The sequence below is a fragment of the Carcharhinus amblyrhynchos genome, chromosome 30, assembly GCF_965287045.1.
Source record: "Carcharhinus amblyrhynchos chromosome 30, sCarAmb.v2.hapA, whole genome shotgun sequence".
Classification (NCBI taxonomy): domain Eukaryota; kingdom Metazoa; phylum Chordata; class Chondrichthyes; order Carcharhiniformes; family Carcharhinidae; genus Carcharhinus; species Carcharhinus amblyrhynchos.
Window position 1 is genome coordinate 23,298,434 of NC_137353.1, and position 19,400 is coordinate 23,317,833.

General features: G+C 49.6%; 1 protein-coding gene across 1 annotated transcript in view; it reads right to left on the bottom strand.

Annotated features, from left to right (window-relative positions):
• fhad1 (forkhead-associated (FHA) phosphopeptide binding domain 1) overlaps window positions 1-19,400 on the bottom strand; it is a 108,244-nt gene that overhangs the window by 20,706 nt on the left and 68,138 nt on the right. Inside the window, exons 25-28 of the mRNA XM_080214937.1 lie at window positions 14,229-14,362; window positions 5,294-5,389; window positions 2,969-3,189; window positions 1,479-1,644 (exon numbers count right to left, since the gene is read on the bottom strand). Of these exons, the coding sequence (XP_080071063.1) occupies window positions 1,479-1,644; window positions 2,969-3,189; window positions 5,294-5,389; window positions 14,229-14,362 (617 nt within the window). The remainder of the gene's footprint in view (window positions 1-1,478; window positions 1,645-2,968; window positions 3,190-5,293; window positions 5,390-14,228; window positions 14,363-19,400) is intronic.

Sequence of the window (19,400 nt, forward strand, 5' to 3'; positions counted from 1 at the left end):
CTTTAACCTGGTGTTGGGAGACTTCTTACTGTGTTTACCCCAGTCCAACACCGGCATCTCCACACCATGCACAGGCTGGAGCAGAGTTCCAGGTTTTAATTCCATGGTGTGTGTTGTGTGAGCTGGTGTCACGAGGAGCTTCAGTTTGAACTGGCACCCGTTGGACTAGGGAGAAACTGTGCGGACAGGGCGGCTCTTTGCCGTTCTGCTTCTCATGTTTGAAAAGTGCAACAAAACTGAGGGTCCAGCCTCATAGACAAGGCTGGGCTTCCCTCTGGTGGGAGAGGGGGGCAGAAAACAGAAGCCGGACTGTTTCCAGGTCTCAAAACTGCCCCCGCTCCCTGGGCTGGGGGAGGAGTGGGGTGGTGGGGGAACGGTCACTGGGATTTTCACCGAGGCACCTCTTTAAATGGCATGGAGACAGATTCCCCGCCGAATGAAGGGCGCTGGATTCTCTTTCACGAGCAGGATGCAGGGACGGTCTGTAGAGCTACAGGGAGTACTGTCCCCCCACCCCCTTCCGCCCCTGACCTGCTGCTGGTTGCCCCCCGCCTGGTTAAATTTCCCCTGCTCTTTCAGAGGACTCAAGACAACAAAGCTCTGATCGGGACTAATCTGCTACCTGCCGCCTTGGAGCAGGGAACCTTGCCCGCCCTGCACCCGCCTTGGCACCCACCTTGGCACTGGCAATGAGGTTAGGAAATTTGCACCAATATTTTGTCAAACCTCATCCGATTCCTGCCCCGGCTCCCAGTTGCCATTTAAAACGTGAATTTATGTTGTATCTTTCACAATCTCGGGATGTCCCAGTGCACTTTACAGCTTACAAAGTCCTCCTGACGTTTCACTCCTGCTGTGGGAGTGTCTGTGGGGTTCGTATCCCAAGAAGTGGCAGCACCTTCAGGATAGACGGGAGAAAATTGGAACTAAATTTCTCTGTGCTCTGGGGGTGGGGGGGCGGGGGGTGTTGAGGTGGGGGGGGGGGGGGGGGGGGGCTGTTGGGGTGGGTGGGGGAGGGGTGGGGGGAGGTTGGAGTCACGGTTTAGGCCGAAAGTGGGTATTCACCTTATCCTTAGAGACTGGGAGGTTGAAGGTGAGAGTGAAAGGGTGTGATCTTACCGTCCGTTCACACCACGCTCTCGCTGCGGTGAGGCTGGAGAATTTTGCAGCCGCCAAATCTCCGTTCACTGCAGCAGGATGGGAAAATCCTGCCGGCGTCAACGGTGGTAAGATTCAAAGAGAAAGTGCGTGCAGCATGATGGTGAGAATGGAGAGGAGAGAAATCAGAATTCTGATGGGGTTCTAACCTTAGAGGCCAAACCTCCTTTTCTAGTTCAAATGCTTGACTATCCTGCTGCCCATCTGCTGCTTTTAGCACAGAGGAAATTCTCTCCCTGAAAAGCGGGCAGTGCGTTGACAGCCCAGTCACACATTGCCATGGTTGCTGGGTGGCTGGGGCCTACTCTGAGATCTCTTACCTTGTGCTGCTTAATGGCTTTGTTCAGTCTCTTCTCCTGGTCAAGGCACGACTGCATTCGCTCCATGGACTCACGGATCAGGTTGTTCTCCTCACTCTGCCTCAACAGCTGCTCCTGTAAGCTCTCCATGTCGACTTGCTGTTTGTGTAGCGTGATCTGTGATTGTCTGCACACAGCAATTTGACAGGAGAGATTTGATTTATTATTGTCACATGTATTGGTATACAGTGAAAAATATTATTTCTTGCGCACTATACAGACAAAGCATACTGTTCATAGAGAAGGAAAGGAGAGGGTGCAGAATGCAGTGTTACAGTCACAGCTAGGGTGTAGAGAAAGATCAACTTAGTGCGAGGTAGATCCATTCAAAAGTCTGACAGCAGCAGGGAAGAAGCTGTTCTTGAGTCGGTCGGTACGTGACCTCAGACTTTTGTATCTTTTCCCCAAAGGGAAAAGGTGGAAGAGAGAATGTCCGGGGTGCGAGGGGTCCTTAATTATTCTGGCTGTTTTGCCGAGGCAGCAGGAAGTGTAGACAGAGTCAGTGGATGGGAGGCTGGTTTGTGTGATGGACTGGGTTTCATTCATGATCCTTTGTAGTTCTGTAGTTTTTGGAAACTAAAGGCACCTGAAATGGTGAGCGTTCAAAGCAGTTTCTGCTGCTGTTTGGGGACAGTTTTCCTTCATTTCCAATTGAGTAACACAGGTGTAGGATGAAGACATTCTCCTTCACCCAATACATCCACAGGTTGAGAAAGGGAGAGGATTTTTAAGAAGTTATTCTGGGATGAGGACGTTGCTGTCTGGGATAGCATTTATTGTAAGAAGTCTCACAACACCAGGTTAAAGTCTAACAGGTTTATTTGGTAGCAAAACCCACTAGCTTTCAGAGCTCTCCTGACCCACCTGATGAAGGAGCGGTGCTCTGAAAGCTAGTGGCTTTTGCTACCAAATAAACCTGTTGGACTTTAACCTGGTGTTGTGAGACTTCTTACTGTGTTTACCCCAGTCCAGCGCTGGCATCTCCACATCATGGAAAACATTTATTGCCCATCCCTGAGTGCCCTTGAACTGAGTGGTTTCCGCGGCCATTTTAGAGGGTTTATTTATTTTATTTATCTATTACTATCGCAAGTAGACTTGTACTCACACTGCAATGAAGTTACTGTGAAAATCCCCTAGTTGCCACACTCCGATGCCTGTTTGGGTTACACTGAGGGAGAATTTAGCACGGCCAATGCACCTAACCAGCACGTCTTTCAGTCTGAGGGAGGAAACCGGAGCAGCCAGAGGAAACCCACACAGACACGGGGAGAATGTGCAGACTCCGCACAGACAGTGACCCAAGGCTGGGAATTGAACCGGGGTCCCTGGCGCTGTGAGGCAGCAGTGCTAACCCACTGTGCCGCTGCGCCACCCAGTTTGGTTGTCTAAAGCCACAGGATGGCGTGCAGTACAGAAGAGAAGGTATTCTCCTGGATTCTCCCACCTACCTGAGCTGTTGCAAGTCCTTCTTGTATCCCGCCAGCAACTCATCTTTCCTCTCCAGCTGGCTCTTCAGCTGAGTGACCCGGCTGTTCAGCAGTTCCGTGTTCCTCTGCCGCGCTTTCCCCAGCCTCTCCCTCTCGTCCCGCGGAACGTGTTTCAGTGAGAGCGACCCCGAAAGCTCCTTCACTTCCAGCAGGCTGGAAAGAGCCTTCACCAGGTCCAGATACTGCACAGGCAGGTAACAGGACAGTCAGGAATGGTGAAGCTGGAGATCTGGCTGCCTAGGTACACAAATCGCTAAAACCAGCACATTGGTTCAGGAAGTGGTCGATACGGATAACTGGGCTTTGCTCTTGACCTGAAGGGTCTGGAATACAAAGGGGAGGAAGTGAGGCTTTTTTGTATAGGGCTTGGCCACAAGGATAAAATGGCCTTGGTGGATGGACACCAAAGGGTTCAGTTATGGGGAGGTTCGATAAACACCGCTCAGGGCAGCATGATGGCACAGTGGTTAGCACTTACAGTGCCCGGACCTGGGTTCAGTTCCCAGCTGGTGTCAATATCTATGCAGAATTTGCATGTTCTCCCTGTGTCTGCGTGGGTTTCCCCCAGGTCCTCCCTCAGACTGAAAGACGTGCTGGTTAGGTGCATTGGCCATGCTAAATTCTCCCTCAGTGTATCTGAGCAGGCGCCGGAGTGTGGCAACTAGGGGATTTTCACAGTAACTTCAATGCAGTGTGAATGCAAGCCCACCTGTGACAGTAATAGATAAATAAAATAAATCGACCCTCTGAAATGGCCAATCAGTTCAAGGGCATTCAGGATGGGCAGTAAATGTCAATCCAAACAGGCACTAGGGTGTGGCGACTAGGGGACCTTTACAGTAACTTCACTGCAGTGTTAATGTAAGCCTACTTATGACACTAAATAGACTTTAGACTTTGTATTCCCATTGGATTTTAATGATTGACGGGTGAGAAATGGAGAGGGGATTTGACAGGCTAAATCGAGAGAAGCTATTTCCTCAGGTGGAGAATCTAGGACAGGGTAGCACAAACTTAACATTAGAACTAGGTCATTCAGGAGACCAATCAGGAAGCATTTTGTCACACAAAAATCTCCTTCATTGAAATGACCCCAATTGAACTTGAGATTTTTGTTCGAAGGATATTATCAAAGTTGAATAAATGGGGTTGAGCTTCAGATCAGCCAGGTTCGAATAGAATGGCACACCAAGCTCAAAAGGGGCTGAATGGCCTCCTGCTGTTCCTAGTCACCATCTGAACACTACCTTCCCAGTATAGAGCTATGACCAACCTGAGAGAGACAAATACAACTAACTGGGGCAAAGATTCCAGGGAATCCATCAATCAATTCATGTGGGGCTGGGATCAAAGGAAAAGCTTCCAATGGGAAACAACTGAGCAATAAAAGTAAATTAAAGTTTATTATTGTCACAAGTAAGCTTACATTAACACTGCAATGAAGTTACTGTGAAAATCCCCTAGTCACCACACCCCAGAGCCTGCTTGGATACACTGAGGGAGAATTTAGCACAGCCAATGCACCTAACCTACACGTCCTTCAGACTGTGGGAGGAAACCGGAGCACCCTGAGGAAACCCACGCAGACACAGGGAGAACGTGCAGACTCCGCACAGACAGTGACCCCAAGCTGGGAATTGAACCCGGATCCCTGGCGCTGTGAGGCAGGGTTGAATAGTGGGAATTGTATAGACATTTTGGGGTTTTGTTTGACTATCTGTGTAGATCACAAAGAAATCACAGGAAATTTTTCCTCGAATATTGTCAGGAAAAGGCCTATTGTGGGATAGAAAGGGGCCGGGGGAATTAGTGAAAAGCCTTTTCCAATTCAAGTGGGAATTGTTTTGAAGTTCAAAAAGAATTCTAATGGTGTTTTCTTAGCCATTGTAATGTCGTATAAATTCTAGGAGATTAGCGATGATATTTTGTGGAGAATTGTTGTGTGAATGTGGGAGCTTTGTAGTTACTTGCTGGGCGTTGGCTCTGATGAGGGGTATGGACTTTTTGTGTAGTATCCTTTTTGGCCAAGTGTTGACAATCTTGGCTAATACCATGACACCACAAGGGGGTGAGGCAAAGAGTCAGGGCCTAGGAACGACCTCAGTCTATTGGAGGGTTGGACCCATGCTGCTGCTGCGATTCTACACCACAATCTAGCCAACTATCGCCCCACCCCTCCCACAAACCCCCCACACACCACCACTGTATTAATCCGAGCAGTAATAAATCATGATCACTGCCAAGTTCTGAAGAGTAAATATTAAAACTTTCTTGGGGCCTACGTACCGTCCTCTCGCTGAGGTCCAGGGCCTCGGACATTTCCAACTGTGCCGTCCTATCAATCGAGGCTTCGGAAATGGCCATAGAGTCATCCATTGGCCTCTACAATGGAAAAAATAGGTTAACACAACAGAGCAGTTATACAGAACTTAAAGCACAGAAACAGGCCATTCAGCCCATTGGTCTACAGAGACGTTTATTATTTCATAGAATCCCTACAGTGCAGAAAGAGGCCATTCAGCCCTCCGAGCATACATTAACCACAATTCTACCCAGGCCCTATCCCCGAATATTTACCCTAGCTAGCGCCCCTGACACTAAGGGGCAACTTAGCATGGCCAATCCACCTAACCTGCACATCTTTGGGCTGTGGGAGGAAACCCACGCAGACACGGGGAGAATGTACAGACTCCACACAGTCAGTGACCCAAGCCGGGAATCGAACCTGGGCCCCTGGCATTGTGAGGCAGCCGTGCCAACCACTGTGCCACAATGCTGCCCTTATCATTCAGACACGCTTCCTCCTATCTTACTTCCCTCAACTCGATCAGCATATCCTTCTATTCCCTTCTCCCTCGTGTGCTGACCTGGCTTCCCCTCATTTGCATATCTTATTTGCCTCAGTTGCTCAGTGTGGTCGCGAGTTCCACACTCTCGGGATAAAGAGAGCTTCTTGTTGGAGTTATTACCGACGGCCTTGCGTTTGTGGCCTGTAATGTCTGCAAGGACAGCATGGGGAATCTCACTGATGTCAAGTGCCTCCATTTTGGAAATGACCATCATCACTGACTGACCGTCTAAACTTGGGTGAAAAGTGGCCACTTGGGGATACTGGGGGTGGGGAGTGGTGGTGCAGATGCCTGTGGAACTTTCCAGAAGGGCAGGACGGCGGATGGAGGAAGAGATCGGAATAAAAATATATTGTGACGCTGTGGTGAGGGAGATTCACAAAAGCCAACTTAACGTAGACTCGGCCTTCTGAGCTCAGATTAGTAACAGATTAGTAAAGGTGTCAGGGGTACCCTTATCCTGAAATTACTGGAAAGCCTTCTGAGGGCCCGAGTAATCCGAGGGCTGAGCCAGGTCTCCCAGCGACACAACCGTCGCTGTCGGAACGTACACAAATTATTCAACACGAAGAAAGTGGAGGCTCTTAGAAAAACTAAAAACGGTTGGAAATACTCGGCAGAGCGAACCCAGCCTGAATTTCTCTTTCCCCAGACAGAAATGTGGGACAGACAGACTATGTGGGGTTACGGGGATAGGTGCTGCGTGGGATTCTGGCCGGTGCAGACCCGATGGGCTGAATGGTCTCTGTTCTGTAGGGATTCAATGATTCAGTCGCTGACCAGCCAGTTGAGCATTTCCGGCATTTTCTTTTTGCTTTTATTTCTGATTTCCGGCATCCGCAGCGTTTGGCTTTTTGTGCTGGAGGCTGTAATGTGGGTGTGTGAGTGACACTCAATCAAGCATTTACAACGTAAGCTAAAGGGTACAATTTGAAGAGGGTTGGAGTAACAGAGAGACCTGGGGGCAAACATTTTTTTTTGACAAGTCGGTAAGGCAGTCAACATCGCACAGAGGCAATGTGTAAAATTCTTCAAAGAAATCTGCTGGAGTGTCCCCTGCCTCCCCGAGTGTGCAGTGACTGCTGTTAGAGCGTTTGATACAACGGACATCTCCTCCCTCTTTACCTCTGTCCATGATGAGGGTCTGTTTATTGACTGAGAGGCCTTACGACCCTTTCCTCTCACCACCACCCCCCCCCCCCCCCCCCCCCCCACCCCCCCCCCCACCCACCCCACACCCCCCACCCCCCCCACCCCACCACCCCCCCACCCCCCCCCCACCCCCCACCCGCCCCCCCCACCCGCCCCCCCCCCCCCACCCCCCCCACCCCACCCCCCCCCCACCCCCCACCCCCCACCCGCCCCCCCCCCCCCCCACCCCCCTTTCCGTTCAGCAGCCTGGAAGCCGCAGCGACGCAGCGTAGGCCTCGGATTTGAAGCATAAAGTCAACTCCGCACTCCTGACAAAGCTGCACTTTGTTCTGTTCTCGGCCCAGGTCAGTAAGCACAGCCGTCACTGGAGTTCATACACTGAAGGAATCATAGGGATGGCAAAGATCATCAGTTTGCGCTTGGGTTGCAAACTCTGAATGGATGCTTTTCTGCAGGTTTAATTACGAACTCTCAACGTTCACTGGCTAGGATCATAGGAGGCCATTCGGCCCATTGAGTCTGCACTGATGACAATCCCACCCAAGCCCTATCCCCATAATCCCTCGGATTCACTTTGCTAATCCCTCCGAACTAAGCATCTTGGGACACTCAGGGTCGATTTAGCATGGCCAATCAACCTAACCCGCACATCTTTGGACTGTGGGAAGAAATTGGAGAACCCAGAGGAAACCCACGCGGACACGAGGAGAATGCGCAAGCTCCACACAAACAGTGACTGCCAAGTTGGGAATTGAACCCAGGCCCCTGGTGCTGAGAGGCAGCAGTGCTAATTATTATGCCACCATGCTTCTCTTAGCACTGCTGCCTCACAGTGCCAGGGGCCTGGGTTCAATTCCAGACTTGGGTCACTGTCTGTATGAATTTTGCATGTTCTCCCCATGTCTGCATGGGTTTCCTTCGGGTGCTCCAATTTCTTCCCACGGTCCAAAGATGTACGGGTTAGGTGGATTGGTTATACTAAATCAACCCTGAGTGTTCCAGGATGCTTAGTTTAGAGGAATAGTGTTGGGGGGTTAGCAGGGTGAATATGCAGAGTTATGGGGATAAATCCTGGGTGGGGATAGTTGCTGGTGCAGACTCGATGGGCCAAAAGGCCTCCTTCTGCACTGCAGGAATTCTCAGTGTGCTGCCCTGATTGGTTGCTCAATCCGTCTGTCTGCACGGAGCCCACCTTCCCACACACTTGCTTGTGCCTGCATACCATTATAATGTAAAGGTGTTTGGCAGAGCAAGTGTTAATGTAGAATTGGAGAATGGCACTGCCCACGGTATGCTGTATAGAGTCACATGGTAATAGACTGAAGAGAACAGTCTAGAAGGAAGCTGCGTAGGAGCATGCATACATGCATGGCAGTAACTGGGATCTGTACATAGTTAAGGAATGCGTCCAAACAGTCTCAAGATTTTATCAGTGAAACACCAAGCAAACCGATAACACAGCACATGCCAATTGTAAAGTGAGACTGGTCTCCTTTACCGATTGGGTAATTCTTGATTGTCAGCCAGGCAGCCTTTGTTGCCACCCCGCCCGTTTCCAAGCAATAAACACAAATGTTTAAAGAAAATTTTAAGAAACACAATATTTAAAAAATGTCCCTGTGAATTGTGTGCTGGCTTGCTTTTAGTAGAGTCACAGAATGGTTACAGCACAGAAAGAGGCCATTCAGCCTATCGTGTCTGTACTGGCTCTCTCTATGAGTTACTCACCTTGTCCTGTGTTCCCCCCACCCTGTGTCCGCCGTAGCGCAAATATCGTTTCTTCAAATAATGATCCCATTCTCTTTTGAAAGCAATGATGAGGACATTGACCAGAAACTGAACTGGATTAGCCAGGTAGATACAGCAGCTTCAAGGATAGGTCAGGGGCCAGGAATACTGTGGTGAGTAACTCATCTCCTGACTCCCCAAACCCTGTCCACCATCTACAAGGCCCAAGTCAGGAAGTGATGGAAAACTCCCCACTTGCCTGGATGGGAGCAGCTCCAACAACACTCAAGGAACTTGACACCATCCAGGGCAAAGCAGCCCACTTGATAGGCACCATATCCACTCCCTTCACCACTGATGCTCGGTGGTGTACGATCACCACTGTTAGTACAGTGGTTCTATCTACACGATACACTGCAGGAATTCACCAAACATCCTTAGACAGCACCTTCCAAACTCATGATTACTACCATCGAGAAAGACAAGGGTAGCAGATACATGGGAACGCCACCACCTGCAAGTTCCCCTCTAAGTTTTGCATGTTTATTGATGCCTTTTCTTTTAGTTCACAGGTGATTCGGTCCGCCTTGTTGACCAACAAGGGGCATACACGCGGTGGGTCGTGCGATGGCTGCTCTTGGATGTTGCTTCAAGAGTTGCCTAGTGCTTCACGTCGTTAGTGTACGCTTAAACTGGACCATCTGACGGGCAACAAGACAGCTCAGTGACTATCACTGTCTGCTGTGCAGGTACATGGATTTGGGCCGGTGTCTGTGGGAGTTCGCACATTCTCCCCGTGATTGCATGGGTTCTCTCCAGGTTCTCCGGTTTGCTCCCACATCCCAAAAACGTGCTCTTAGGCTGATTGGTGTAACAAATTGTCCCTAAATTAGTCTTCCCTCAGTCTTCCCCAGTAGGTGTAGACAAAGGTCATGGGTAGAGGAGGGCACTCATAACTTTAAAATGGCGGCGCGGGCTTGTTGGGCCGAAGGGCCTGTTTCCCGTGCTGTTTTGTTCTTTGTAAGCCACTCACTATCCTGACTTGGAAACATATCGGACGTTCCTTTACTGTCACTGGGTCAAAATCCTGGAATTCTCTCCCTAACAGCACTGTGCGTGTACCTATACCTCAGGGACCGCAGCGTTTCAAGAAGGCAGCCCACCACCACCTACACAAGGGCAGTTAGAGATGGGTAATAAATGCTGGTCTAGCCAGGGACACCCACATCCTGTAAGCAAACTTTTAGAAAGTGAAAATCCCCGGGGCCTGAGTAATATACACTGTGATGGCTTGCTCAACAGAGCATCAGGAAGATAGCTAATTAACTAGGATTTGACCCTGCTAATGTGAAAATAAATCTCTGTAAATTTATTAACTTTGACACTTTGTGTAATCCCCTTAATCTTTTAATCCTATTCTTCGTCCGATACAGATGAATCCCCCCCAGTTCTGATTCCAGATTTAAAATTAATATTTAGCTGAGTTTTTAATTACATGTAACCTAATATTTTCCTAAATGTAAAACATAGGATTATAACATCAGCCCTGTGGATTTGGGTATATTGTTATGTATCAGTGTGACTGCAAATGTATAACCATCATCAGAGTTCTCAATCTCCTGACATCTGCCCTATCACCACTTTGTAAATCCTGCCCCCTGGTGGTCATGTGGTGATCAGCAACATGGTGAAACCAGGCCACCAAATCAAGCAGGGTTACATTAACACTGCAATGAAGTTACTGTGAAAATCCCCTAGTCGCCACACTCCGGCACCTGTTCGGGTACACTGAGGGAGAATTTGGCATGGTCAATGCGCCTAACGGACTGTGGGAGGAAACCAGAGCACCCAGAGGAAACCCACGCAAACACGGGAAGAATGTGCAGACTCCGCATGGACAGCCACCCAAGCCGGGAATCGAACCCGGATCCTTGGTGCTGTGAGGCAGCAGTACTAACCCACTGTGCCACCATGCCGTCCATGTCACTGTGCCAACCCAAGGGAGTGATGGAAACAATTCAGCACCAGCGAGGTACAAGAAGATTGCAATAGGCAAAGTCAAAAAGGGGGACTGCTGCCAGTTGTAACGAGGCTCAGGAATGCTGGGTAACAGCAACCAAAATCCTGAGCTCTATTTTGACCCAAAGATGGTTAGGAGAGGTGATGGCCTAGTGGTATTATCATCATACTATTAATCCAAAAACTCAGCGAACGTTCTGGGGACCCAGGTTCAAATCCCGCCGCGGCAGATAGTGGAATTTGAACTCAATAAAAAATATCTGGAATTGAGAATCTACTGATGACCATGAAATCATTGTCGGAAAAACCCATCTGGTTTACTAATGTCCTTATGGGAAGGAAATCTGCCGTCCTTACCCGGTCTGGCCTACATGTGACTCCAGAGCCACAGCAATGTGGTTGACCCTCAACTGCCCTCCAAAGGCAACTAGGGATGGGCAATAAATGCTGGCCAGCCAGTGATGAATGAAAAAGAAATTACATCATGCCTCTCATTAAATATCTGAATCCACCAGTAGGCAGTCACTTCAGCCTGCGTGTTGAGCGAATGGCTGTCGAATCCATTCGGATAGTGTCGGGTGGGGGAACTCTGTGTAGTGAGCAGAGAGTTTCACAGTGAGCGCTGTATCTCCCTTAGATCACTGCATAAATGTCAACCTTTGAAAGCTTAAAAAAGCAGGGGTCAACCCTGCGCAGACTGTAGAATGGGCGACACTGGTTTTAGTACGTATGGTCATCCATCTTGAAATGTGACAATGAATGCCCATGATTCGAATATGATACTTTTTAATCGAATGAATTTATACCACAAAGATACCTTTAACCACAATCGGAGCCTTTTAGAAACCATCAAATTTACTTGCTGGAATCCTCCCACCACGGAATCAGAGCGGGCGAGAGGCGGACAACAGAAACGTCTGCTGATCTTGGGCACGAATTTCCAGTCTCGCCCAAGCGAGGCTGTAAAATCCCATCCACAGTCTTCAGCATCTGAAGCAACATCAAATTCATTGCGAGTTCCTCTGGCTATGGTATCATCGTAAGGATCCCAAGCTGGAGCAGGTTTGGGGATTCTGGTTACAGAATCATCCCTTCACAACAATCATCGTCCTCTCCATCCACCTCACCGGATATTCCACATTTTCTGAATGATCTGATGACAGTTTGTGCTGCGTTAATAACAGCTGGAGAGAAGCTGTGGAAAGTACAGTTGTCCTCAGTGCCCTTGGACGAGCAAAGTAAATTTGCTCGGATCCTCTCCCTTGAGAGTGACCAGAATGGGAACAGACAGCGGGTGAGGGCCAAGTCTAACTGTGACCAAATATCCTGTCAGCATTCACTGTCAAGTACAGGAAAAATGATGACTTTTTGAAAAAAATCCTTTCATGGGATGTGAGCGTCACGGAAAAGACCAGCATTTGTTGCCCATCTCTAATTACCCTTGTACTGAGTGGCTCGCTCCACCATTTCAGAGGGCAATTAAGAGCCAACTACATTGCCTTGGATCTGGAGTCACAGGTCCGCCAGACCAGGTCAGATTTCCTCCCCTAAAAGATGTTTTTTTTCAAACAATTGATGACAGTTTTTATAGTCACTATTACTGAGACGGGCTTTATAATTCCAGATTTGTGATTTCACCAGTTGCTCTGGTGGGATTTGAATCCGTCTCCCCAAGGTATTAACCTGGGCCTCTCGGTGACTGGTCCAGTGCCATAATCGCAACTCCCCCCTGTCCTCCACTTGGAGAGGACATACTGGGGGTGGAGTGGGGGGGCAGTGAAAGAGACACATTCCCAAACCCAATCCCTGTGACAGCACTTCCGGAGTCTCCACAAGCGGTAGCAGAGGGTGAGGAAAGGAAGTATCCAAGGTCAGAAAAATAACTTTCCAATCATTCCCAATTTTCAACCAATTTTTAAGAAATAAAACGTTTGCTTGAAGATTGAAATAAATAGGGAAAATGAGGTCCATTAATATCAGAAAAGGTCATACAAGGGCAGCACACTGGCACAGCAATTGGCAATGCTGCCTCACAGTGCCAGGGACCCAGGTTCGATTCCCAGCTTGGGTCATTGTCTGTGCGGAGTCTGCACATTCTCCCCGTGTCTGAGTGGGTTTCCTCCCATACTCCAAAGATCTGCAGGTTATGTGGATTGGCCATGCTAAATTGTCCCTTTGTGTCCAAAGATGTGTAGATTAGTGGGGTAAATATGTGGGGTTTTTTTCATCATTCGTGGGACATGGGTGTCGCTGGCTGGCCAGCATTTATTGCCCATCCCTGGTTGCCCTTGAGAAGAAGGTGGTGGTGAGCTGCTTTCTTGAATCGCTGCAGGCCATGTTTTGTGAGTTGACTCACAATGCCGTTAGAGAGGGAATTCCAGGATTTTGACCCAGCGACAGTGAAGGGACAGTGATATATTTCCAAGTCAGGATGGTGAATGGCTTGGAGGGTAACTGACAAGTGGTGGTGTTCCCATGTATCTGCTGCCCTTGTCCTCCTAGATGGAAGTGGTGGTGGGTTTGGAAGGTGCTGTCCAAGGATCTTTTGGTGAATTGCTGCAGAGCATCTTGTAGATAGTACACACTGCTGCTACTGAGCGTCGGTGCTGGAGGGATTGAATGTTTGTAGATGTGGTGTCAGTCAAGCGGGCTGCTTTATCTTGGATGGTGTCAAGCTTCTTGAGCCTTATTGGAGCGGCACCGATCCCCAGGCAAGTGGGGAGTATTCCATCACATTCCTGACCTGTGCCTTATAGATGGTGGATAGGCTTTGGGTACTCAGGAGGTGAGTTACTCCCTTCACGATTCTAGCCTCTGATCTGCTCTTGCAGCCACTGTGTTTATGTGGCGAATCCAGTTGAGTTTCCAGTCAATGGTAACCCCAGGGATGTTGTCAATAGGGATTCAGTGATAGTTACACCATTGAATGTGAAGGGGCAGTGGTTAGAGTGTCTCTTATTGCTGATGGTCAGTGCCTGACATTTGTGTGGTGCCAATGTTACTTACCACTTGTCAGCCCAAGCCTGGATATTGTCCCGATCTTGTTGCATTTGAACATGGGCCGTTATGGGGATAGCGCCTGGTAAGACACCCTCTCAGACAGTCAGTGCAGACTTGATGAGTTGAATGGCCTCTGCCTGCACTGTCGGGATTTTATGATTAACATTTCAGCTGTAGATCAGGTTCTGGTGAAGATCCATGGCTAAAATGTTATTCAAAGCATTTGCTTTTCAAAGGCTTTATGGTTTACAGCACTGGCATCCTGTCAGCACTGATTTAAGTTCCCTTCTGCTACCTTTGCAGTTCCCTTTGCTGCGGCTAAGCATCTCTGTAAGAAAAATCAATGAGTTAAATAAATGACTGGTATTTCTAATGCAAAGTTAATGAGGGCTTTTGAATGAACAGCCTGGGACACAGGTGAGGTCCATGGCATTCATTCAGTGTGGCAAACTGCAAATGTTTACAGGCATTACCAGTTTAACTGTGTCACTGTGCTGGGAGGAGCTGGGGAAGGTTCCATCACCTCTGAGGACTCGCTGGGTCTTCAGGTCCATGAATTCCTTCTTCAGGACGGTCAGGTGCTGTGAGGCACTCTCCTGACTGACTCCTGCCAAGACCATAAAACATCAATAGAAATCCAAAGCTGCAACAAAAAGCTTTTCACACCTGCCCTTCCCAGTCCGCAATGAAACCGCAGGTTAAGAATCCAAACAGGCCAGAGGTGCTGGTAGAGGCAGGGACAATTACAACATTTAAAATCGGACATGTACGTGGATAGGAAAGGTCGAGAGGAGATCTGGGCCAAACACAGGCAAACGAGTCCAGTTCAGTTCAGGAAACCTGGACGAGTTGGACCAAAGGGACGGCACAGTGGTTAGCGCTGCTGCCTCACAGCGCCAGGGACCTGGGTTCGATTCCCAGCCTTGGGTCACTGTCTGTGTGGAGTATGCACATTCTCCTCGTGTCTGCGTGGGTTTCCTCTGGGCACTCCGGTTCCTTCCCACACTCTAAAGACGTGCTGGTCAGGTTGACTGGCCATGATAAATTGCCCCTTAGTGCTCCAAAAGTCGTGCAGTTTGGGTGGATTAACGGGATAAAATACGCGAGGTTAGCGGGTAGGGCCTGAGTGAGAAACTGAGGAAGAGAAAGAAAAGACGGTGAGAAATTCCCATTCCGTCATAAATTCTGCAAATTGATACACATCGAGCTGCAGCTTCTTCATGTTTTGTGCCTCTGAGGTTTGGGATTTAAAAACTCATCATTTTCCAAATAAATTACTGGATCAGAATTTCAATTCAAGACTTATGACGCCATCTGTTGAAAATAAACAGATTCACTCTTGGTGATGCTAAAGATTTATCCAGTGACTGACTGTGTGTGTGTGTGTGTGTGTGTGTGTGTGTGTGTGTGTGTGTGTGGGCGGAGGGGGGGTGGTGGTGGCAGCATGGGGTGTTGTTGGGGATGGAGAGGAGAGAGGGGTAGTGGGGGGCTCAGGCCTGGTCACTGAACTCTCCCAAGTTTAGCTGACATCAGCCTAGGAGCAGTCAGTAAACAGGGCCTATACTTGGCACCTCTGGGCTAGAGAGGGGTTCTGAATGAGAGAGAGGGGCGCGGGAACGCGGGGTGGGGGGGGGCACGGGAACGCGGGGCGGGGCGCGGGAACGCAGGGAGGGGCGCGGGAATGTGGGAAGAGGTGTGGGAATGTGGGATAATGTGCAGGAATGTGGGATAAGGTGAGGGAATGGGGGAAGGGATGCAGGAATGTGGAGAAGGCTGTGGGAATGTGGGGAGGGGTGGAATAGTGGGTGAGGAATGAGGGAGGAGCTTTGTGAATGTGGGAGGTGTTATGGGAAAGGGGGAGCTGGTGCGGGAATGGGAGTTGGGATGAGGAATGTGGGGTGGGGGGAATGGGGAGGGGGAGAGGGAGGAATGGGGAGTGGGAATGAGGAATGGGTCGTGGGAATGTGGGAGGGTTGCAGGAATGGGAGACCACGTTTGCGGGAATCTGGGAGGGGGTTCAGGAATGATGGAGTGGGTGCGGGAAAGGAGGAGCGGGGATAGAAAAGGGCGGGGGGATTCTGGAAAAGGGGAGTGGGGGTGGGAAAGGGGGAGCGGGGTGGGAAAGGGGGAGGGGATTTGGGAAAGGGGGAGCGAGGGTGGGAAAGGGATAGGGGGTTTGGGAATGTGGGAGGGGTGTGGGACTGTGAGATGGGCACAAATCAATCAGGATTTCCCCTCTTGGTTTTGGAAACAGCTGCGTGGTGAGTGAATGAGCTCAACTGTGAAGCTCCCCAAGGTTGAATAGAGTCACAATCTAAACTCATATAAAAATACAGGGCAGCTGAGTGAGGTGAGAGAGGGCAGTCAGAATTCTAGTCCAGGGTGCAGCAAGTGCAGAGGAGCGCAAAATAAAACCGGTGTCTGGGAAAAACACATCCTCTCAGAGAGGGGGACATCAGTCCAGCAGACAGCCTCAGGAAAAGAGGGAGCAGTTTAGCAATGACTCGGGGGGTTTCACTCCAACAGCAGCAAGCGGGTTAGAGTTGGCACTGATTGGGTTGTGTGGCAGTGCGGCTCAGCAGGCAGTGTGAACTCTGCTAACTCACCGCCAGGGTAATAACACAAGGCCCAGCCATACTGACAGACCCAGGGGGCCTGGGTGAACAGTGAGCCGGCTGAAGGAATCCCACAGAGACAGGTGTCGGGACTTGTTTGAAAGGATTGGGAGTCATAGATTGTGGAAAGTTGGGAATCGTCTTATTAATAAACATTTGTAAGAGGGCTTCCCTCGCTCAGGATGATTCACAGGCTCCTGAAGGTGTGATTCTAAAGCAAATTATTGCCTGTTCTTCCAAAGTGATTAATGCAGGACAGGTACAGCACGGGGTTAGATACAGAGTAAAGCTCCCTCTATACTGTCCCCCATCAAACACTCCCAGGACAGGTACAGCACGGGGTTAGATACAGAGTAAAGCTCCCTCTATACTGTCCCCCATCAAACACTCCCAGGACAGGTACAGCACGGGGTTAGATACAGAGTAAAGCTCCCTCTACACTGTCCCCATCAAACACTCCCAGGACAGGTACAGCACGGGGTTAGATACAGAGTGAATCTCCCTCTACACTGTCCCCCCATCAAACACTCCCAGGACAGGTACAGCATGGGGTTAAACACAGAATGAAGCTCCCTCTACACTATCCCCCATCAAACACTCCCAGGACAAGGACAGCACGGGGTTAGATACAGAGTATAACTCCCTCTATACTGTCCCCATCAAACACTCCCAGGATAGGGACAGCACGGGGTTAGATACAGAGTAAAGCTCCCTTTATACTATCCCCATCAAACACTCCCAGGACAGGTACAGTACAGGGTTAGATACAGAGTAAAACTCCCTCTACACTGTCCCCATCAAACACTCCCAGGACAGGTACAGCACAGGGTTAGATACAGAGTAAAACTCCCTCTACACTGTCCCCATCAAACACTCCCAGGACAGGTACAGCACAGGGTTAGATACAGAGTAAAACTCCCTCTACACTGTCCCCATCAAACACTCCCAGGACAGGTACAGCACAGGGTTAGATACAGAGTAAAACTCCCTCTACACTGTCCCCATCAAACACTCCCAGGACAGGTACAGCATGGGGTTAGATACAGAGTAAAGCTCCCTCTACACTGTCCCCATCAAACACTCCCAGGACAGGTACAGCACGGGGTTAGATACAGAGTAAAGCTCCCTCTACACTAACCCCCATCAAACACTCCCAGGACAGGTACAGCACGGGGTTAGATACAGAGTAAAGCTCCCTCTACACTGTCCCCATCAAACACTCCCAGGACAGGTACAGCACGGGGTTAGATACAGAGTAAAACTCCCTCTACACTGTCCCCATCAAAATACTGTAAGAGGTCTCACGACAAGGTAGGTGGGAGTCCTGACAAAGGAACAGCCAGTTCCGAAAGCTAGTTTCCTACAAATAAACCTGTTGGACTTTAACCTGGTGTTGTGAGACTTCTTATTGTGTTTACCCCAGTCCAACGCTGGCATCTCCACATCATGTCCATCAAACACTCCCAGGACAGGTACAGCACGGGGTTAGATACGGAATAAAGCTCCCTCTACACTGTCCTATCAAACACTCCCAGCACAGATACAGCACAGCTTAGAAACAGAGTAAAGCTCCCTCTACACTGTCCCCATCAAACACTCCCAGGACAGGTACAGCACGGGGTTAGATACAGAGTAAAGCTCCCTGTACACTGTCCCCCATCATACTCTCCCAGGACAGGTATAACACGGGGTTAGATACAGAGTAAAGCTCCCTTTACACTGCCTCTATCACACACTCCTAGGACAGGTACAACATGGGGTTAGATACACAATAAAGCTCCCTCTACACTGTCCCCATCAACACTCCCAGGACAGGTACAGCACGGGGTTAGATACAGAGTAAAGCTCCCTCTACACTGTCCCCATCAAACACTCCCAGCACTGGGACAGCATGGGGTTAGATACAGAGTAAAGCTCCCTCTACACTGTCCCCATCAAACACTCCCAGGTCAGGTACAGCACGCGGTTAGATACAGAGTAAAGCTCCCTCTACACTGTCCCCATCAAACACTCCCAGGACAGGGACAGCACGGGGTTAGATACAGAGTAAAGCTCCCTCTATACTGTCCCCATCAAACACTCCCAGGACAGGTACAGCACGGGGTTAGATACAGAATAAATCTCCCTCTACACTGTCCCCCATCAAACACTCCCAGGACAGGTACAGCACGGGGTTAGATACAGAGTAAAGCTCCCTCTACACTGTCCCCATCAAACACTCCCAGGACAGGGACAGCACGGGGTTAGATACAGAATAAATCTCCCTCTACACTGTCCCCCATCAAACACTCCCAGGACAGGTACAGCACGGGGTTAGATACAGAGTAAAGCTCCCTCTACACTGTCCCCATCAAACACTCCCAGGACAGGTACAGCACGGGGTTAGATACAGAGTAAAGCTCCCTCTACACTGTCCCCATCAAACACTCCCAGGACAGGTACAGCACGGGGTTAGATACAGAATAAATCTCCCTCTACACTGTCCCCCATCAAACACTCCCAGGACAGGTACAGCACGGGGTTAGATACAGAGTAAAGCTCCCTCTACACTAACCCCCATCAAACACTCCCAGGACAGGTACAGCACGGGGTTAGATACAGAATAAATCTCCCTCTACACTGTCCCCATCAAACACTCCCAGGACAGGGACAGCACGGGGTTAGATACAGAATAAATCTCCCTCTACACTGTCCCCCATCAAACACTCCCAGGACAGGTACAGCACGGGGTTAGATACAGAGTAAAGCTCCCTCTACACTGTCCCCATCAAACACTCCCAGGACAGGGACAGCACGGGGTTAGATACAGAATAAATCTCCCTCTACACTGTCCCCCCATCAAACACTCCCAGGACAGGTACAGCACGGGGTTAGATACAGAGTAAAGCTCCCTCTACACTGTCCCCATCAAACACTCCCAGGACAGGTACAGCATTTCAACAAGCTGATTGACTGTGAAACACTTTGGTGTGTGCTGAAGCTGTGAAAGGTGGTGTATAAATACAAATCCTTCTTTCCTTCGCTGGGCTG